The sequence below is a fragment of the Rhamphochromis sp. 'chilingali' genome (genome assembly GCF_963969265.1).
Source record: "Rhamphochromis sp. 'chilingali' genome assembly, chromosome: 1".
Taxonomy (NCBI): domain Eukaryota; kingdom Metazoa; phylum Chordata; class Actinopteri; order Cichliformes; family Cichlidae; genus Rhamphochromis; species Rhamphochromis sp. 'chilingali'.
The window spans coordinates 49,407,085-49,428,072 of record NC_137929.1 but is presented as its reverse complement, the minus strand read 5'-3'; the positions used below and the strand labels follow the sequence as shown (position 1 = coordinate 49,428,072).

Genomic DNA, 20,988 nt, shown 5'->3' with positions numbered 1-20,988 from the left:
TCCCTGTATCCAGGGATACAGTTTATTTCTAGTAGCATGCCAGTGACCATTGCTGGCTTTCATCCCATCAAAGGAAAGTATTACATCAAACAACAAAATACATGTTTTTTAATCTGCAAATGTGACAAGTGTGCAACAGCACAAAATTCTCACATTCAGACCACTTCTGATTGAATGCTACAGTGCAAAATCATTTTTGTTTCAAAAATTAAAAATAAAAACAGTGCAAATCAAGCACATCTGCTTGTGGTTTTGGTCTATGGTGTAGCATTTATTCTGTGGTCCTGGAGAGCTGGATCATGGTTGTCCAACTCTAGATGCTGGCTTGTTAACTTGGTTCACACAGCCAGGTGGAAACCTTTTGAGAGCCATCGGTTTCTGATCCAGTAGGGCACAGTTCCTCTTGTAGACCAGGTATTCAAGTCAAGGATGTATCTGAACAGTGGAATATGCTATCTCCGTAACTTATAACTCGTGTAATATCATATCAGAAAGCTTAATTCCTCTTATATGCTAATTATATACAGGGATGAGTGATGGGCATGGAATGGTAATCTTTGCATTGGACTCTTTGCTCCACCGTTTGACGAATGAACCACAGGCATTGTTTAGGAGGTTGACACATCTCTTTTCAAACCATTTCATTGCAATCAGACCTTTATCAGAGCCTGTAATAACAAGCTCCATGGCCCTTCTTCATCAGGTTTTTGGTTTTAGTGTGGGAAGCATGGTTTTTCTGCTATCGGGGGAGCTCCACCAGTGCAGTTTGGTCATACAGTGCCAATGCACCTGACAGGTGTGCAAGTTCTGCACCAAGCTGAAACTTGTGAAGAGGTTCTTTTATGGGTTTGCATAGTGTTTTTTACAACTTTGGCCCCTTAGAGGTAGCTTCTGTTCCTTTTCACTGGGGGGAGAATTGAAGAATGTAGATCCCCCTTGATACAGCAGCAAGTCATGGATGATGCCAGATGAACTTGCTTGGCAGAACAATTTAAAGCCCCACTCATCAGTGGACCTGTTGTGGCGGTATGCAAATTGTAGAGGGTCCAGTGAGTCGGGTAGTGAAGAGCAAACAAAGTTCCTGACCAGCTTTTCGAAGCATTTACGATGGGGGTCAGGGCTACAGGTCGCCAGTCGTTCAATGCTGTCATGCTTATTAATGCTGTCAAGTGACATACATCTTTTTAGTAAGTCCTCTAACACTACCATGTATCAAAAAATTATATCTTCCTACCTTAGTTTCATCAAAAACACTCAAAATATGTTGGATGTTTTTTTGTTTCTGACTTCCTGGTTAGGAGAGGTATAAGAAGAGCCAACCGTTCACATTCACAGTGCCTTCTGGTGGATTTTTTTGGCATTACAGATGTAAACCAATTGGTAGTGTGGGATTATAATATTATTTTATGCCATGTTAGACCCCTAATTAAAGATTGTGAATTATTATGTAGTTTTAGTTTGCATTATTCTCCTGAATTAGAAGAAGCTGATAACTATTACATTTGTTAGACTGATTTGCATTACATTAGACTGCTGATTTATTGTGAATGAATGATATTGTTTTATGATGCATTATACTGCTGAGTTATAAGAGATACTGTTCACAGAAAGTCATCGCCTTATTTGTCTGATTAGAAGAGAACAGAACATACTGGAGAGGTTTTCTGCCCCATCTCAGCAGGAGCAGATAAACAGGGAGCCAAGGTCGTAGCTTAGGCGCCGTGTGAGAGAAAGAATGTGAATGTTTAGGCCTTTATGATTAGGTGGGGGCCACTAGAGGCTATAAGAGTTTGATCAATGCTCCACCATTTTGAGATCTGATGCTGTCTGCGTATGGTGTCCATCTCCCACGCGTGTGATCATTAAAATCATCGTTTGACTCAACCCGGCCGGACCAGTGTTGTTATTGTGGTTTTTCCTCTTGTATCCATCCCCAATATTTGAATCCGTAACAGTAGAAAAGACTCAATAAGGTAGATCAATTTCAGTGAAAGCCCCAGTTAGATATAGGGCCTGAAAATGTACCTTACCAATTGGTTGAGCAGAATGCTAAAGGGTTACATTTTATGCTTCCCACACTAAAAGTTTCTGACCATGTGTAGGGAATTGTGCAGCACATCATCAGTTGTGTTACACTTTATTCTGCTTCAGCTGGAAGCTGGTGAAGGCCATTCAGAGAATGTGTTGTTAATTCAAACTGGAAATGTAAGGCTGGAAGCCCGTTTCAGAAATCGTGGATCATACCATGAATCTCATTTTTGATTCACTTATTGAAACTTCAAACATAAGGGAAGTACTCTTAAACTGTGTAAAGGACCCGGCATGACTCAGATGTGGGATGCTTTATATTTTGCCCAGCACTCTGCTGGCACTACCACAGTTGTGTTTTTACACTCCCCCTGACACTCACTCTTGTGCTGCTTGTCCAGCTGCTTCACCCTCAGCTCATTTGTCTCCTCCAGCCACAGCAGCTACTTAAACAGGGAAGGTATGCTTAGATGATGCTTGCTGGCTGTGCCAACCAGCCTCCCTTGACACCACACCCTGAACCCATTGCTCCACCCCCTCCACTGAAGCTGAGCTACAAAGCACACTCTGCCACAGTCTGCTAATAAGAATCAACATCCCACAAAACATTGGACATTGGATAGACCCCCGACTACATTAGGACCGACAGACCCAAAATAGACATGAGCTTCACGTCTATATTGGGTCTGTTGGTCCATGACCAGTTCACATCATGTGGACATCTAAACATGTCACTCCAACCTTTGCGCAGTTGGGAGCATTGTCCAACTTATTTTGAGACGCTTGTCTCGTGAATCCTGTATTCTGATTTTTTTGGTTTTATGGATATTTTTGAATTTGTCCAGAAATTCTTTGTATGATAACCAAAAACATTACAATGGATGTCCTTTTTGTTCCATTAAGTATGTATGTGGGAAGAAAACAATTCAAATGAGGTGCTTGAATATGATACATTTACATATTGGTTGTTGTTTTTATCTGTAGTATTTTCTCCTCTCTGTGTCTGTGTTTTTCTGAAGAATGACAATGTGTATTTCCTGCTGTTTGTCTCCACTCTGCACCTTAGTCTTTCTTTCTGTCATGTCTTTGTTTGTCCACCAGGTGTCTCCCTCAGCTCATTTTCTCCAAATCAGAAGCATCAGATTTGTGGAGATGCTCTGCCTGCCAGACACAGCTCAGGGCAAAGACACATGTCAATCCTCCACAATATACAGGCCTGTGTGTTATTTAGCTTTTATATTTCAATGTATAAATGATCGAGTGTCATCAAGCATTTCATCTGAAGAATGAGATTAAACGTCATCACTCTAGCTATAGTAATAATAATAATAATAATATCAAAAACCTCAAAGATTCAATTTTTTGTTATATTTTTAAAAGTTCAAACCTCAAAGACATTAAGTTTACAGTCATATATGATCGAAAAGAAAAATCAACAATCTTCACATTTCAGAAACTGGAACCAGCTTTAAATGTGACTAAAATAATGATAAAACAATCAATTCTCTAATCATTGACTAACTGATGAATCACTGCAGCTCTAATATATTTTTGCATTTGACAACCCACTACAGCAACTACAGAATAAAACCACTAACCAGACTGATGACAGATTTCAAACATGCTGAATATGAAGAGTAGTATCATTTAAACTCACATGATTATCAGCCATAAGAACAAATTCAGATTTAAATATATGTAAGGTATATAAATGTAAGTACAGTTTGAATCACTGCAATATTATTTTCACACATCAATGGACCACTGAACTTCTCAGCTTCTAAAATGTAAAGCCTCATTTAGAAACTACACAAGTACATATAATGATCAGTGTTCAACATGAACCTGTCTTCTCTATTTGACTTTAATCAACTCTGCAGTGTCTCCATCTCCATAAAGCCAAAGTCCAGCATAGAGCGGCTGAGTGAATGTGGTCTGGACTCTGTGGAGGAGAGTCATGGTTTCAGAGACGCTGTAGAAAGACAGAATACCTGCTCTGTGATCCAGGTACACTCCTACTCTGGAGGACTGAGGACCTAAGAGGTCAGTTTGGACTTTGTTGTGCCAAAATTTATAACTGTTTGTGCCACAATCTAATTCCCAAGATTTGCCATTGTATCCAAATCCACATTCATTGAGGCTCCCTGCTCTGCTGATATTCTTGTATGTGACTGCGAGACCAACTCCTCCTCCTCTCCATTCCACCTCCCAGTAACAACGTCCAGTCAGACTCTCTCTACTCAGGACCTGTACACATCCAGTGAATCTGTCTGGATGATCAGAATAAGACTGTTGTTGTTTCATAAATGTTACTTTTCTGTTCCCCTTGGATAACAGTAGATATGCGTTTGCTGTGTTTGGATCCAGTGTGATTTCACGTGAACATTTTAAGAATCCAGCTCTGGTCTTTGGCTCTGCTGGTGACAGTAAAACATCCACTTCAGTGACTGTCAGTGAGATGTTTGTCCATTCCTCTCTCAGAATGTCCTGTAGTTTATCTCTGGTCTCTGACACAGCTGCTGTCACATCCTCAAAGTAGCTCAGAGGACGAATATTGATGCTGGATGAGTGTGTAGACTCACTGAGTGCTGACAGTGAGGGGTAGTTGTGTAGAAACTGGTTGTGATCCTCTGTGTGTGAGAGCTGCTCCAGCTCGCCGTCTTTCCTCTTCAGCTCAGCGATCTCCTGCTCCAGCTTCTCCTGAAGCTCTTTGACTCGACTCACTTCAGTTTCCTGCTGGGATCTGACCTTCTTCTTCATATTGGATCTTCTTTTCTGGATGAGACGGATCAGCTCAGTGAACATCTTCTCACCGTCCTCCACTGCTTTATCAGCAGAGCCATTGATGGCCTCCACCTCCTGTTGAAGCAGCTTCACATCTTTCTCTCGCTCCTGGATTCTCTGCTGGATGTTTAGTCGTCTCACCTCGAGCTCTTTCTGCTTCTCAGTCCTTTCTGCTGCAGCTGGGACTGTTTCATGGCCTTTATGTTCATCAATTGTGCAGAGATAACAGATACTCTGCTGATCAGTACGACAGAAAATCTTCATCACCTCATCATGGCGAGAGCAGATGTTCTCCTGGAGCTTCTTGGAGGGGGCCACCAACTTGTGTTTCTTTAATGGAGCTGCATCATAGTGAGGTTGGAGGTGTTTCTCACAGTAAGAGGCTGGACAAGATAAACAGGACCTCATGGCTTTCCGCTTCCTCCCAGTGCAGACATCACAGGCCACATCTTTAGGTCCAGCATAGCAGTGATCAGCTGGAGCAGCTTGGAGTCCACTCTTCTTCAGCTGCTCCACTAAAGCTGCTAACATGGTGTTTTTCTCCAGGACAGGCCTCGGTGTGAAAGTCTTCCTGCACTGAGGGCAGCTGTGAATTCCCTTCCTGTCCTCTTCATCAAAGTGGGTTTTAATACAGTTCATACAGTAGCTGTGTCCACAGGTTGTAGTCACTGGATCCTTCAGTAGATCCAAACAGATGGAACAAGAGAAGGTTTCTCGGTCCAGCTGAACTCCTTTCTGCGCCATTTCTCCTCTCAGTGTCAGTGACTGTGTGAGTTTCACTTCCTTATAACTGAAACTAGTCTGAGCTCTGATCTCAACAACATGTTTCTGCAGTGAATGGAGCCTGTCAGCTCTTACATGTCACCACATGTTGGTTACACCCATCTTCAAACTGTAGATCTGAAGGTGAAGGAACGAGAAAACATGTGGACAGAGAGGAGGTGCTGTGTTAAAGATCAGGAAGAAGAGGGAGGGTTATCAGGCTGTGCTTCACTCCAGGAAGAGGAGCAGTTAAGAGAGCGAAACTGTGTTTTTAACCCTTTTTTAATTACTGCTCACCTCAACTTTTACGCTTGTTAACCTTTCTTTTATATAAATGAATTAAAAAATCCATCGTTAATGAACATTGGACATACATGTCTCATGTTTATATTCACATGACCAGATTCTAAACCTGTAACTGTCAGAACAGTAGAGGCTGTTGCATTAATTAAAGCATATAGCTCTCTGTAACAAGATGAGAGCTAGATAAATGCCAACAACAAATATGTAAACTGCATTGCTTTGAACAGTCTAAAGTCTGAACATATAATTACAGATATTACTGCAGAAAGTTAATAACTCCAAAGAATCTTGCATTTTGTTTTGTTTTTGCATTTATAATCACTGCGGCAACAGAAATAACCCAACCATCTTCATTCGCTTTATCCAGGGCCGGGTTGTGGGGGCAGCAGCCTAAGCAGAAAAGCCCAGACCTCACTCTCCCCAGCCACCTCCCTCCAGCTTATCCGGGGGAACACCAAGGCATTCCCAGGCCAGCCGAGAGATATAATCTCTCCAGCGTGTCCTGGGTCTGCCCCGGGGCCTCCTCCCGGTGAGACATGCCCGTAACACCAACCCCAGGAGGCATCCTTGTCAGATGCCCGAACCACCTCAGCTGGTTCCTTTCGATGTGGTGGAGCAGCGGCTCTACTCTGGGCCCCTCCCGGATGGCCGAACTTATCACCCTATCTCTAAGGGAGAGGCCAGCCACCCTTCGGAGGAAGCTCATTTCCGCCGCTTGTATTCGCGATCTCGTTCTTTCGGTCACTACCCACCGCTCGTGGCCATAGGTGAGGGTAGGGACGTAGATCGACCGGTAAATCGAGAGCTTTGCTTTTACACTCAGCTCCCTCTACACCACGATGGACCGGTGCAGCGTCCGCATCACTGTCACCGCACCAATCTGTCTGTCGATCTCCAGCTCCCTTCTCCCACCACTCGCGAACAAGACGCCGAGATACTTGAACTCCTCCACTTGGGTCAGAACCCGGAATGGGCACTCCACCCTTTTCCGGCTGAGAACCATGACCTCAGATTTGGAGGTGCTAATCCTCATTCCCACTGCTTCACACTCGGCTGCGAACCGTTCCAGTGTGAACTGGAGGCCTTCACCCGATGAAGCCAACAGAACCACATCATCCGCAAAAATCAGAGATGAGATTCTGAGGCCACCAAAGTGAAAGCCCTCCGCCACTTGGCTGCACCTAGAAATCCTGTCCATAAAAATTATGAACAGAACCGGAGACAAAGGGCAGCCCTGGCGGAGCCCATCACCCACCGGGAACGAGTCCGACTTATTGCCGGCAATGCGAACCAAGCTCTTGCAACGGCTGTATAGGGATCAAATGGCCCGTAGCAACGGGCCAGACACCCCATGCTCCCGCAGCACCTCCCACAGGACACCCCGAGGGACACGGTGGAATGCCTTCTCCAAGTCCACAAAACACATGTAGACTGGTTGGGCAAACTCCCATGCACCCTCAAGTATCCTTGAGAGGATAAAGAGCTGGTCCAGTGTTCCGCGACCAGGACGAAAACCGCATTGTTCCTCCTGTATCCGAGGTTCGACTAGCGGACGAACTCTCCTTTCCAGCACACTGGCATAGACTTTCCCAGGGAGGCTGAGGAGTGTGATCCCCCTGTAGTTGGAACACACCCTCCGGTCCCCTTTCTTAAAGATGGGGACCACCACCCCGGTCAGAAGTCCAATAACAAAATACCACTCGGGTTCAGATCAGGGAGGCCGTTCCTCCCAATCACGCCCCTCCAGCTCTCGCTGTCATTACCCACGTGAGCATTGAAGTCTCCCAGCAGGACAACAGAGTCTCCAGGTGGAGCACCTTCCAGCACCCCACCCAGGGACTCTAAGAAGGCTGGGTACTCTGAACTGCCACTCGGCGCATAAGCGCAGATGACAGTCAGGACCCGCTCCCCGACCCTAATGCACAGGGAACAAACCCTCTCATCCACCGGGAAAAACCCCAACGTACCGGCAGCAAGCCGAGGGGATATTAGAATACCCACCCCAGCCTGCCGCCTCTCACCAGGGGCAACTCCAGACTGAGACAGAGTCCAGCCCCTCTCCAGGAGACTGGTTCCAGAGCCCAAGCCATGCATAGAGGTGAGCCCGACTATATCTAGCGGTACCTCTCAACCTCACGCACTAACTCAGGCTCCTTCCCCACCAGAGAGGTGACATTCCATGTCCCAATTGCCAGTCTTGGCAGCCGGGGATTAGTCCGCTAGGGCCTCCGCTCCTGGCCACCGCCCGGCACACAATGCACCTGACCCCTATGACGCCTCCTGCAGGTGGTGGGCCTGCGGGAGGATGGGCCCATGTCCCCTTTTCGGGCTGTGCTCGGCTGGGCCCCATGGACTAAGGCCCAGCCACCAGACGCTCGCCCTTGGGCACCCTCGCCGGGCCTGGCTCAAGGGCGGGGCCCCGATAACCCTATCCCGGGCAGGGTAAACTGTTCCCTCGATGTTTTCTTCATAAGGGTCTTCTGAATCGCTCTTTGTCTGGTCCTTCACCCAGGACCAATTTGCCACGGGAGACTCTACCAGGGGGCAAAAGCCCCCAGACAACATAGCCCCTGGGATCCCTGGGACCCCTCCACCACGATAAGGTAACGATTCACAGAGAGGAAATAACCATGCTCTTTATATGAAAATACAAGTTTTTCCCTTTTTTCCCCACCTGTTGTGAGCAGCACTTTGTCCCCTTCACCTCCATGTGTTCCTTTTTCATACGAATACAAACGGCTCTTTTAAGAACCATTCCTGTACTTATCGCTGCATTTCTCTCTCACACACACACACACACACACACACATATACACTAATAAACATACACACACACACTTTCTCTCTGTCTCTCTTTCCAAAGCTCTTCTGGAAGCCCTCCTGATTTCAGGTAAGTATTATCTATACCTTACTGTCTCTAATTGTTTGTGAGCACGGAAGTGCCGTTGCCTGCTCTACATCTATTGTTTGGACTTTTTTTGCTTATCTTCCTAATGTAGTAGAGAGATCCTGAAGGACGTCAGAGACACAAAAACAGTTTTCATCTAAAGCTAGTCCATCTTCCAGAGGTCGTCTAACTTCCACGATTATTAATGCTAAACCAAGTCAACAGTCAAGTATCTTTTGTCATTAAGTGTATTTTAAACTAAATTCAGCTGTCTATTAGCTAAGCAGCATATAGTACTGTATTTATTTACTCACTGTGGAAACACTGGGTTGGGCTTATAGTTCATATCCCTCCTGTATTCTGGTCTGTGTTGAAAATAATAGTCTCTTTTTTTAAAAACATTTTCTATTGAAATAGTTTAAATGATGCTGTTAGGACTAGTGGATGAATCTGTTACATAACTGATTGACTTCATGTGTTTTAAATATACTTTTATTCTCAGACTAGAGCACTGAAAACACATCAAATTCAAATTCTATTTGTCACATACACAGTCACACACAGTACGATATGCAGTGAAATGCTTACACAACTGCTCATGACCTAAAGAAAAAAAAAAGGCTATGAATAAGATAGGAAATAAATATGAAAATTAAAAAGGGTAAATTTAACTAGGAAGGAATAAAATAAAATATATAACACACATATATATATATATATATATATACATATATACATATATACACACATTTACATATATATATATATATATACATATATACACACACATATATATATATATATACACATACATATACACACATATATATACACACATACATATACATATATATACACACATACATATACATATACATATATATACATATACATATATATACATATACATATACATACATATACATATATATACACACATATACATACATATACATATACATATATATACATATACATATACATACATATACACATATATACATATATATACATATATGTTTGCTGTGGCTCCAGCAAACATCAGCTGATACTAGAAATTAATATTAAATAAATTCTAACAATAGCTGATCAAGCTTAAACGTGCTGCTGTTGTTTAGCGCGACATCCGCTGGTTTCCTCTTTCGGCGCAAAGTGAGCGATAAACAAGAGAGCCGATCAGCTGATCACTGATCAGTTTTCATGATTGAAGTAGAAACGGGAGAGGGAGGGGGGAGAATGAAAGAAGAGGCAGCTGTGCAGCAAAGACAGAATAACTCCAGCTTTGTGCCTTTTTCATTGTAGCTGAATTACGGGACAAACTGTTCCTTTTCACCTCAATAAGAAACGCGTAATATTTTCTCTGAATACCAGACGGGACGGTTGGCAACTCTAATAACTTATGAACAAAATAAAGTTCAACATCATTAACTTCATAGCACCCACCCAGCTGTATAGAAACTCCGTCATGCTAGCTAGCACGCAGTACGAAAAAAGTCAGAATAACGAAAATAAACTCCACCTAAACTTGGTTTATATCTGACCCAGAAAGACTGCAGGTCATAACTTCTTACCTGAAGTTCAGTTCACACTTGGACCGGCGGCCACCTCTGGTCTCTTTTCCTTCTTCGTCCCTTTTTCTTCATCCACCTGCTGGCCTCCACCACTTGCTAATGTTACTGAATCTGTGGAAGCTCCGCGATAGCCACCACACGAAGTAACGACTAACGCGTTCCTGATTTTGGCATAATAACTAGTTACCGTGCTCATTACCACAATAATAACGTAGTTACTGTAACGCGTTACTTAATAATGCGTTAGTCCCAACACTGGTCAGTACTATGTGGTGGTGTGATTGAGAGACCGTATCGCCTGCGGGAAGAAGCTCCTCCTCAGTCTCTCTGTGTTGGTCTTCGGGTAGCGGAATCGCTTTCCTGACCTCAACAGAGAGAACAGTCCGTTGTTGGGATGGCTGAGGTCCTTCACAATCTTCCTGGCCTTGGTCCAGCACCGCCTGTTGTAGATTGAGTGCAGGTCAGGGAGCTCGGAGCGGATGGTGCACTCAGCTGATCGCACAATGGTATTAAATGCAGAGCTGTAGTCGATGAAGAGCATTTTAACATAATTCCCCCTTCTAGTGTCCAAGTGAGTAAGTGATGTGTGGAGGAGATGAGAGATGGCATCGTCTGTGGAACGATTTGGACGGTAAGCGAACTGTAGTGGGTCCAGTGTGTCTAATAGTGAAGAAATGATGTAGTCTCTGACCAGGCGTTCAAAGCACTTCATCACTACTGAGGTGAGGGCTACAGGGCGATAGTCATTGAGAGAAGCACGGTGGGGTTTCTTCAGGACAGGAACAATGATGGACTCCTTGAAGCATGTTGGGATCACCGACTGAGATAAAGAGATGCTGAATATCTCAGTGAACACAGGAGCTAGCTGGTATGCGCAGTCTCTGAGGATACGACCTGGGATGCCGTCTGGTCCTGCTGCTTTCCTGGTGTTCACTCTCTTGAAGGCTCTCCTCACATCATGCTCTGAGATGATGAGCACGTTTCAGGTGTTGGCAGTATCTTCCTGTCTGCAGCCGTTAGCACCGCTAGCACTAGCATCGTTGGAGTCCTTAGCTGCAGCCTCGAAGCGAGCATAGAAGGTGTTCAGCTCGTCTGCCAGAGTCACGTCCGCGTGCGTCATACCGGTTGTTGGTGCTTTATAATCCGTTATTGTCCTTAGTCCCCGCCACAGGCTCCTAGAGTCACGCTGTTGGAGTTGTGACTCTAGTTTCCTCCCGTAGCGCTGCTTCGCCTCTTTCACCGCCCTCCGCACGTTATATGACGTGGCTTTGTACGGGTCCATGTCCCCCGTCGGGAGTCCCGTGTTGTAGGCAGCGGCGTGGGATCTCCGTGCGTCACGGATGGTTTTATCCACCCACGGCTTCTGGTTAGGAAACGTTCTGATAGTCTTTGTCTCCATGGTATCATCTGCTAGTTTCCCGATGAATCCCACAACCGCTTCAGTAAACACGTTGACGTCATCATCGGAGCTGTTTCTGAACATGTCCCAGTCTGCGTCGTCGAGTGCGTCCTGTAACGCGACCTTCTTCTGAACCAGAACTTCCTGTTTCAGCCTTTGTTTGTATTTTGGCATGAGGAAGATGGCGGCGAGATCAGATTTGCCAAACGGAGGGCAAGATTGTGCCTTGTAGCCGTCCTTGACCGTAGTCTAGCAGTGGTCCAGTGTCTTCTCACCCCTAGTGGGGCAGGTGATATGTTGATGAAAGTTCGGCGCTGTGCGTTTGAGGTTGGCACTATTAAAGTCCCCCGTCACAATAAGCGTGGCGTCCCGGTGTTGTGTCTGATGCTGTGTGAGTGCCTCATGCAGCTCGCATAAGGCAGTGACCGTGTTCGCTTGTGGTGGACAGTGTTGGGGAGTAACGGAATACATGTACCGCTGTTACGTATTTAAAATACAAAATATGAGTAACTGTATTCCGTTACAGTTACCGTTTAAAAGGGTGGTATTCAGAATACAGTTACTTTGTTGAAATAAATGGATTACACTGCGGTACTTTCCTGTTTCATTTTGTCGCGGGTCAGGACTGTTTGGGTTTTGTTTGACAGCTAAGTTCTGTTGATCCAGGCGGCAGCGTTACGGTTGCCATGGTTACAGGGCGACGCTCTCTCTCTCTCTGCGACTGTGTGTTTCCTGGGTGAGAGAGCGCCTTTTCGTTGTTGTTGTTGTGCTAAGCTAACAGGCAGAATGCTACAAGCATAGCTCTAAAGAATGTAGCATCATGGCCAGTGTAGTCCGTGTTGCAGGGAGAATGGACTGCCATACACATTATGGGTCTGTGAGCGCGAGGAGGGAGAGAGAAAAAGGGGAGTGGAAAGGTACGAGTTGTCATCGAGGAAAAACGGGAGCTGGAAGCATGTAAATATAATAATAACCACTTCAGCCAAGAAGAGTGCCTGACGAGCCCAGTTGTAAGTAAGCTATTAAGACTCGACTGTACACCGTGTTCGTGTTTTCCTCCGAAAACAATAAGTTCCGTTGGAGCAGTCTTTCAACGCCTCTCTCTGTCTGTCGCAAGAAAAGTTGACCCACACAACAAAGTAAAGCTAGTTTTCGGCTACGAGCCGACAGGGACCCCGCCGTATTAGTCAGAGGTCCCTTTACTACAGTTCGGAGTCGCGGACCTTCAGTAATAGTAATAAATCACACAGCAATAGTACATTCACGTTGTTGTAAAAAGCATGATAATATATTAAGTAATCCAAAGTATTCAGAATACGTTACTGTCATTGAGTAACGTAACGGAATACGTTACAGAATACATTTTGGGGCATGTATTCTGTATTCTGTAATGGAATACATTTTAAAAGTAACCTTCCCAACACTGGTGGTGGAATATAAACGGCACTTATAAAGACCGATGTAAACTCTCGAGGTAGATAAAAAGGACGACACATGATGGACAGTAGTTCCAGATTTGGTGTGCATGAGCGTGTGAGAGGAACAACGTTCGTGTTGTTGCACCAATTGTTGTTCACCATTAAACACACGCCGCCTCCCCTTGACTTCCCTGAGTCCTGTGTCCTGTCCATGCGGTGAACCGAGAAGAACTCGGTCGGCTGGATGGCGTGGCCCGGCACCGCTGGGTTCAACCATGTCTTGGTGAAGCAGAGGAGATTGCAGTCCCGAATGTCTCTCTGGAACTTTATCCTGGCCCTGAGGTCATCAAGCTTGTTCTCCAGTGACTGGACGTCGGCAAGCAGGATGCTAGGCAGAGGTGTGCGGTGTGCACGAGCTCTCAGTCTGTTCCTGACACCGGCTTGTTCCCCCGAGGCCGCCGCTTCGCGTCCTTTGTTCTCCCTCAAGATCTCACTCGGCCAGCCTGGATCCGGAGTTAAAAACTTCGAATTGTGAGTACATTGTATACCAATAGAAACAAGAGTGTCACTGTCATACCTAATGTACCCAATGGTGATGATTTTGCCGATTTAAAAACACTGAAAACTAACTTAAAAAACAAAAAACAAAGAAAAGGTGGTCGGAGCAGTCGTGACGGCAGCTGACCTCACTGGCGCCATCTTGAAAAAAATATATATATCATGAGATGTTCACTTGAATCTCAGAAACTTTAGTGCTCCGACAATCAAAAGATATCAAGTAGAAACTGAGTGTGAAGCAGCAAAGTTCCCGTCATTATTGTTAAAGTGACTGAAATTTAAGCTCAAAATCTTCTTTGTCCATTAAACCTGGTTTACAAAAACCCCACTTAACAAAGTCTTGTCTTATTCTCACTGCTTTGATTGAGACTTGTTAGGCATGGCGATTCTTTCAAAAATCATTTTCTGTTCACGTAATAACTTTTATACCAAAGACAATATAAAAAACATCTGCTGTAGAAATGTAAAATTGCCTTAAATCATCAGGCTGTGTTATTTCTGCAATCAATATATTTTTCAGTTGTTTCTGTGAGTGGTGGTGAGTGCTTTCATTCAGAGTCCACTGCAGGGGTGCCCATTGTGTCCCAGTCAAACAGTGCTCAGCAGTTATTAGGTAAGATGGCATCTTTCTGTAATTCATTATTCTAACAAGCAAAAAGTATTAAAGTTATGTTTATGTTGTGTAATTCAGTGAGATGGGGAAACTTCAGGATATTCTGGACACAACAGATGTTAAAGGGAAAAATTAGCATCCTTCATCAGCAGCAGCAGCATCATGGTGCTTGTGCCAATGTGCCGCCCAAGATGAAGAAAGCAAGGCCCTCTCATGAGGGGCTGTACAAACAAAAATTCATTGTCTCACTCTCCTGTACTTACATTCTTTTCTCATATACATGTATAGTCACTGTCACATACATATATTCCATTTTTATCAACACTATATATTTTATGCTGACATACATTTATTCTCCTTTCAGTTGCATGCATTTCTACTCATGCATATATACACACACCCTTTACCTTTCAACACATAGATGTGTACTCCCAGAGGTGGGACCAAGTCATTGTTTTGCAAGTCTCAAGTAAGTCTCAAGTCTTTATCCTCAAGTCAAGTCTCAAGTAATGTCAGGCAAGTCAGAGTCGAGTCTCAAGTCACTGGTGTAAAAGTCCAAGTAAAGTCACAAGTCTGAAATTTTTTAATTTCAAGTCCTTTCGAGTCATTAAAAAAAAACGAAAAAAAATAATGTTGCAGTTATGCTAAATGTAAATATTAGACCATGTAATTTTAAAATCTGTGTTTTTCTCAACACATGACAAAATAGTGAACTTAGAAAATATACACAAATTGTGAAATTGCACCTCTTTAAAATGCAGCTCAATTAAACCTAGCTCCAAGAATAATTTTCACCGACAGTTCTGAGATAAGCTGCATGTTATTCTTGGATGCGGTTGTAGGACCGGTTTTAAAATCGCATGACAAAAATATCATACACATTAAAAAAAAAACCTGCATCACCAACGTAGCCTGGAAAACATTTGCTAGTTAGATGAAGTCAGCTATCTCATTGTAGCATATTTATATGCATATTTATAATTATACGGTTCTTGGAGTGAGTGCATACACTCATGAAGTTTAGTAACTTCCGGTCACTGCAACAAGCCCAGGTACAGTTTACCGCCGGATGGGTGCAGGACCTTGAAATGCACCGTGTAGAACGAAAGACCATCGTACCTATCATAAGTTTACCAGTCTCACAAATCGTCTTCATAAATACACATTCGTTAACCGTTTATTAATAGGACCTTTGAGCTCAATGGTAATTAATTAGTAGTGGAAATAATTTCTGGTAGCATCACAGAAATGTAGCAGTGACAATAATATTGTATGCTGTAATCGTACTGGGCAATTAGTGATACAAAACAACTGTTTTACCCTGTGAATAAAAGTATATGTTTTTGTCAATGTACCATAATAACAGAAGCGAAACGCAATATTGTGTCAGGACAATTCACTATTTATGCACAATAAACACAGGAGCATAGCGCGACCATTTCTGTTCAGCGCCAGACTTGCTTGTAACCTATATCACCAATTATGTTATGAAAAATGATGCATTAACTACTAAAAAACACTGACCTTCGTGTAAATGCTTGGAGCAGACTAACCTGTGAGCTGGAGTGTTCTGGGACGTTATATTTGGTCTTTGAATGGCTGCAATCCAGGCCATCCGTCGCGTCTTTGTTACTTCGGAAACATGGCTCGAACAATTTCTCTTCAACGACGTAATCCGATAACAACCGATCTCTTTACCCGTCGGCTTCCTGTGGCTGTCATGCGACCGGCTATTGCAGTTAATAATACAACAGCTTCTTGCCATTTTTGTGTTTCTTTTTATCGCTGTATAACTGATTTCAATTGAAAGCCTGCGTGCGCTAGTACCTCTTGCCACGAGTTCCCAGAATCCTTTACGGTTTTACCCCTGAATGACGTCACATTTTCAATCTCTATATAATATGCATGTTAGATTTTATATTTGGGGTAAAATATCAAGTCTTTTCAAGTAAACCGGTTCAAGTCCAATTCAAGTCCCAGGTCATTGGTGTAAAAGTCCAAGTCAAGTCACAAGTCTTAGAACATTTTTTCAAGTCAAGTCTAAAGTCATAAAATTAATGACTCGAGTCCAAGTCATGTGACTGTCAGTCCACATAACTGACAGTCCACACCTCTGTGTACTCCTATATTCATATATACATACAATCCCATTGTTTATCCTTTACCCTTAAATACATGCATTCTGGCATTCACATGTATTTACTAACACAGGAAGTTCCTCTTTAAGCAGGAAGGCATTCTTAAACCAGGAAATATTATACAACTAGGGATGGGTATCGAAAACCGGTTCTTGTTGAGAACTTATCGATTCCAGTCGCCCCGAATGACATCACCACATTGCAGAGCGTCATTTACCTGGCAGGAAACATGGCGCCTAAGCGGCTCAAACGCTCAAAAGTTTGGTTATACTTTACGAGAACGGATGACAACAGGGCAACTTGCAATACTTGAAAAGTAGATATTTAATTTAAGGGAGGAAACACTACGAATATGCAAAAGCATTTGCTCACAAAACACGCGATAACCTTAAATGAATGTCGTGTTTTTAATTCCGCTCCGGACTCATGAATCTCCACCCAGCAGCAGCGGTAACGTTTGCACGTCCTCTCCCGTTGATGCGGCAGGTAAATAATCAACTAACAGTGCATATTATGTTAGCGCGATCTGCCTTATTACAAAACCTGCTATTACTGTGCATTTAGTGACCATGATGAGACAGACAGACAGAGTCTGGCTCAGATGCTGGCAGTTGTCGCTGCAGTCTACCGGTAGCGTCTCCTTTCAGGCCAGGATAGACGAATAAAATAAGATAAGATAAGATAAGATAAGATAGAACTTTATTAATCCCTCGGGTGGGTTCCTCTGGGAAATTCGGTTTCCAAAAGCACAGCACCGACAGAAGTTACAGTTACAGAATATTATATATACACACACACACACACACACACACACACACACACACACACACACACACACACACATATAAATACAGAGACATATATAAATAAGATATACGAAGGGGATAAATAGAATAAATAGGAATAAAAATAAAAATACAAGTGAATTGCACATTTCAAGTATTGAGTCTATTGCACCACTGACTATTAACAAAAGTATTGCACAAAAGGTATTGCACAGTGAAGTGAAGAGGCACTACAGCTTAGTTGTTCCCCCCTCCTTTATCCTCCTGTTTCCCCTCCCTCTCCCCTCCAGAGAGGAGTTAAACAGTTTGATGGCGTGTGGGACAAAGGAGTTTTTAAGTCTGTTAGTTCTTGTCTTGGGGAGAAGCAACCTGTCACTGAACAGACTCTTCTGGTTGTTAATGGTCGTGTGCAGAGGATGCCCAGCATTGTTCATAATGTCCAGCAGTTTTTTTAGTGTCCTTTTCTCTGCCACTGTCACCAGAGTGTCCAGCTTCATGCCAACCACAGAGCTAGCCTTCCTGATCAGTTTCTCCAGCCTGGATGAGTCCTTCTTTGCTGTGCTGCTCCCCCAGCACACCACAGCATAGAAAAGTACTCCAGCAACCACTGACTGGTAAAACATCCTCAGGAGCTTCCTGCAGATGTTAAAAGACCTCAGCCTCCTGAGGAAGTACAGTCGGCTTTGGGCTTTTTTTATACAGGTGCTCTGTGTTGCATGACCAGTCCAGTTTATTGTCCACCCACAGCCCGAGGTACTTGTACTTGTTGACCACCTCCACCTCCTCCCCCTCTATCTGAACCGGCAGTGGACCTTCTCTGGACCTCCCGAAGTCCACAACCAGTTCCTTAGTCTTTGAGGTGTTGAGTTGCAGGTGGTTTGTGTGACTCCATGCGACAAAGTTCCTCACCAGACTTCTGTACTCCTCTTCCTGATCATCCCAGATACACCCCATGATGGCTGTGTCATCTGCAAACTTCTGAATGTGGCATAATTCAGAGTTATAGCAGAAGTCAGAGGTGTACAGGGTGAAGAGAAGAGGGGACAGCACAGTTCCCTGTGGTGCTCCTGTGCTGCTGACCACAGTGTCAGACGTGATGTCCTTCAGCCTGACGTACTGTGGTCTGTCGGTGAGGTAGTCGGAGATCCAAGCCACCAGGCAGGGGTCCACCTCCATCCTGTTCAGTTTTTCCTGAAGCATACAGGGCCGGATGGTATTAAAGGCACTGGAATGTCACCGAGCAGTGACTAAGTTTGTGGTCAAAGGCTTGCACCCATTTGCTGCAGCAGATTTTCGGTAAGTGAATGTGTATAATTGTACAGGGACATTACTGGATATTCTTGTGTAATTGCTACAGAATAATTTGTTATACTTTTTATTGCTACAGAAGAATATTTATTTTATTATTTTACATTTACAATTTTTTTCTCCTGGGGACCCCATTGAAGAGCCGCAGGCTGTGGATCTCTTAAGATCTCACTGTTGGGTTTGTAAGGCCATGTTACTCCTAAATTTCTACCTTGTTCAAAGAGAAGATATAAAACAAAGTTCTAAGCTAATCGACCTTAGTGTTCTCCTTTTTTAACCCTCTCCAGGCTGGCGTTGCAGATTTGCAACAAGTAAAAACTAACAACCTGCTTACCCCACATACATATTTTATGAGTTTCTTTTTACTCAGAAATACCACTGCAGGTATTCTTTTGTGCATTAGCAACAAAAACTTAATTTGGGCCTGAGAGGGTTAAAAAGAATCAATAAAGAATCGAATCGTTAAACAGAATCGAAAATGGAATCGGAATCGTGAAAATCTTATCAATACCCATCCCTATATACAATTGGAAAACTTGACCTACCCAGGTGCTCCACCTGGAGACTCTGTTGTCCTGCTGGGAGACTTCAATGCTCACGTGGGTAACGACAGCGAGACCTGGAGGGGCGTGATTGGGAGGAACGGCCTCCCTGATCTGAACCCGAGCGGTGCTTTGTTATTGGACTTCTGTGCTAATCACAGTTTGGCCATAACGAACACCCTGTTCGAACATAAGAGTGTCCATAAGTGCACGTGGCACCAGGACGCTCTAGGCCGTAGGTCGATGATCGATTTTGTAATCGTATCACCAGACCTGCGACCATATGTTCTGGACATTCTGGGTAAAGAGAGGGGCTGAGCTGTCACACCTGATCACCACCTGGTGGTGAGTTGGATCAGGTGGCGGGGGAGGACGCTGGACAGACCTGGTGCACCTAAACGCGTAGTGAGGGTGTGCTGGGAACGTCTAGAAGAGGCCCCAGTCCGCGAGATCTTCAACGCACACCTCCGGCAGAGCTTCAACAGCATTCCGAGGGAGACTGGGGACATTGAGTCCGAATGGACCATGTTCAGCGTCTCCATTGCCGAAGCTGCTGCATTGAGCTGTGGCCGCAAGGTGGTTGGTGCCTGCCGTGGTGGTAATCCCCGAACCAAATGGTGGACACCAGAGGTGAAGGGAGCCACCAGGCTGAAGAAGGAGTCCTATCGGGTTTGGTTAGCCTGTGGGACTCCGGAGGCAGCCGACAGGTATCGACAGGCTAAGCGGAATGTGGCTCGGGCAGTGGCTGAAGCAAAAACTCGGGTGTGGGAGGAGTTCGGAGAGGCCATGGAAAAAGACTTTCGAACTGCCTCGAAGAGATTCTGGCAAACCGTCAGGCGTCTCAGGAGGAGAAAGCGGTGCTCTACCTGCACTGTGTATAGTGCTGGTGGAGCGCTGCTGACGTCGACTGAGAAAATTGTCAGGCGGTGGAAGGAATACTTCGAGGACCTCCTTAATCCCACTGACACGTCTTCCGAGGAGGAAGCAGAGTCTGGGGATGAGGGGAATGACCCGCCAATTTCCGGGGGCGAGGTCACTGAGGCAGTTAAACAACTCCTTGGTGGCAGAGCCCCTGGTGTTGATGAGGTCCGCCCCAAGTTCCTGAAGGCTCTGGATGTTGTAGGGCTGTCCTGGTTGACACGCCTCTGCAATGTTGCGTGGAGATCAGGGGCAGTACCTGTGGACTGGCAGACCGGGTTGGTGGTCCCCATCTTTAAGAAGGGGGACCGGAGGGTGTGTTCCAACTACAGGAGGATCACACTCCTCAGCTTCCCTGGGAAAGTCTATGCCAGGGTGCTGAAAAGGAGAGTTCGTCCGCTAGTCGAACCTCGGATACAGGAGGAACAATGCGGTTTTCGTCCTGGTCGCGGAACACTGGACCAGCTCTTTATCCTCTCGAGGATACTTGAGGGTGCATGGGAGTTTGCCCAACCAGTCTACATGTGTTTTGTGGACTTGGAGAAGGCATTCCACCGTGTCCCTCGGGGTGTCCTGTGGGAGGTGTTGCGGGAGTATAGGGTGTCTTAAGGGTGTCTGGCCCATTGCTACGGGCTATACAACCGTTGCAAGAGCTTGGTTCGCATTGCCGGCAATAAGTCGGACTCGTTCCCGGTGGGTGATGGGCTCCGCCAGGGCTGCCCTTTGTCTCCGGTTCTGTTCATAATTTTTATGGACAGGATTTCTAGGCGCAGCCAAGTGGCGGAGGGCTTTTGCTTTGGTGGCCTCAGAATCTCATCTCTGATTTTTGCAGATGATGTGGTTCTGTTGGCTTCATCGGGTGAGGGCCTCCAGCTCGCACTGGAACGGTTCGCAGCCGAGTGTGAAGCAGCGGGAATGAGGATCAGCACCTCCAAATCTGAGGCCATGGTTCTCAGCCGGAAAAGGGTGGAGTG

General features: G+C 44.8%; 1 protein-coding gene across 1 annotated transcript; it reads right to left on the bottom strand.

The window, feature by feature from the left end:
• Positions 1–3,327: 3,327 nt before the first annotated feature.
• On the bottom strand, positions 3,328–6,420 carry LOC308400953 (tripartite motif-containing protein 16-like). The gene has a single exon (XM_080889020.1). The coding sequence runs from the start codon at positions 5,554–5,556 to the stop codon at positions 3,883–3,885; it is 1,674 nt and encodes a 557-aa protein (XP_080745146.1). The 5' UTR covers positions 5,557–6,420; the 3' UTR covers positions 3,328–3,882.
• Positions 6,421–20,988: the final 14,568 nt, after the last annotated feature.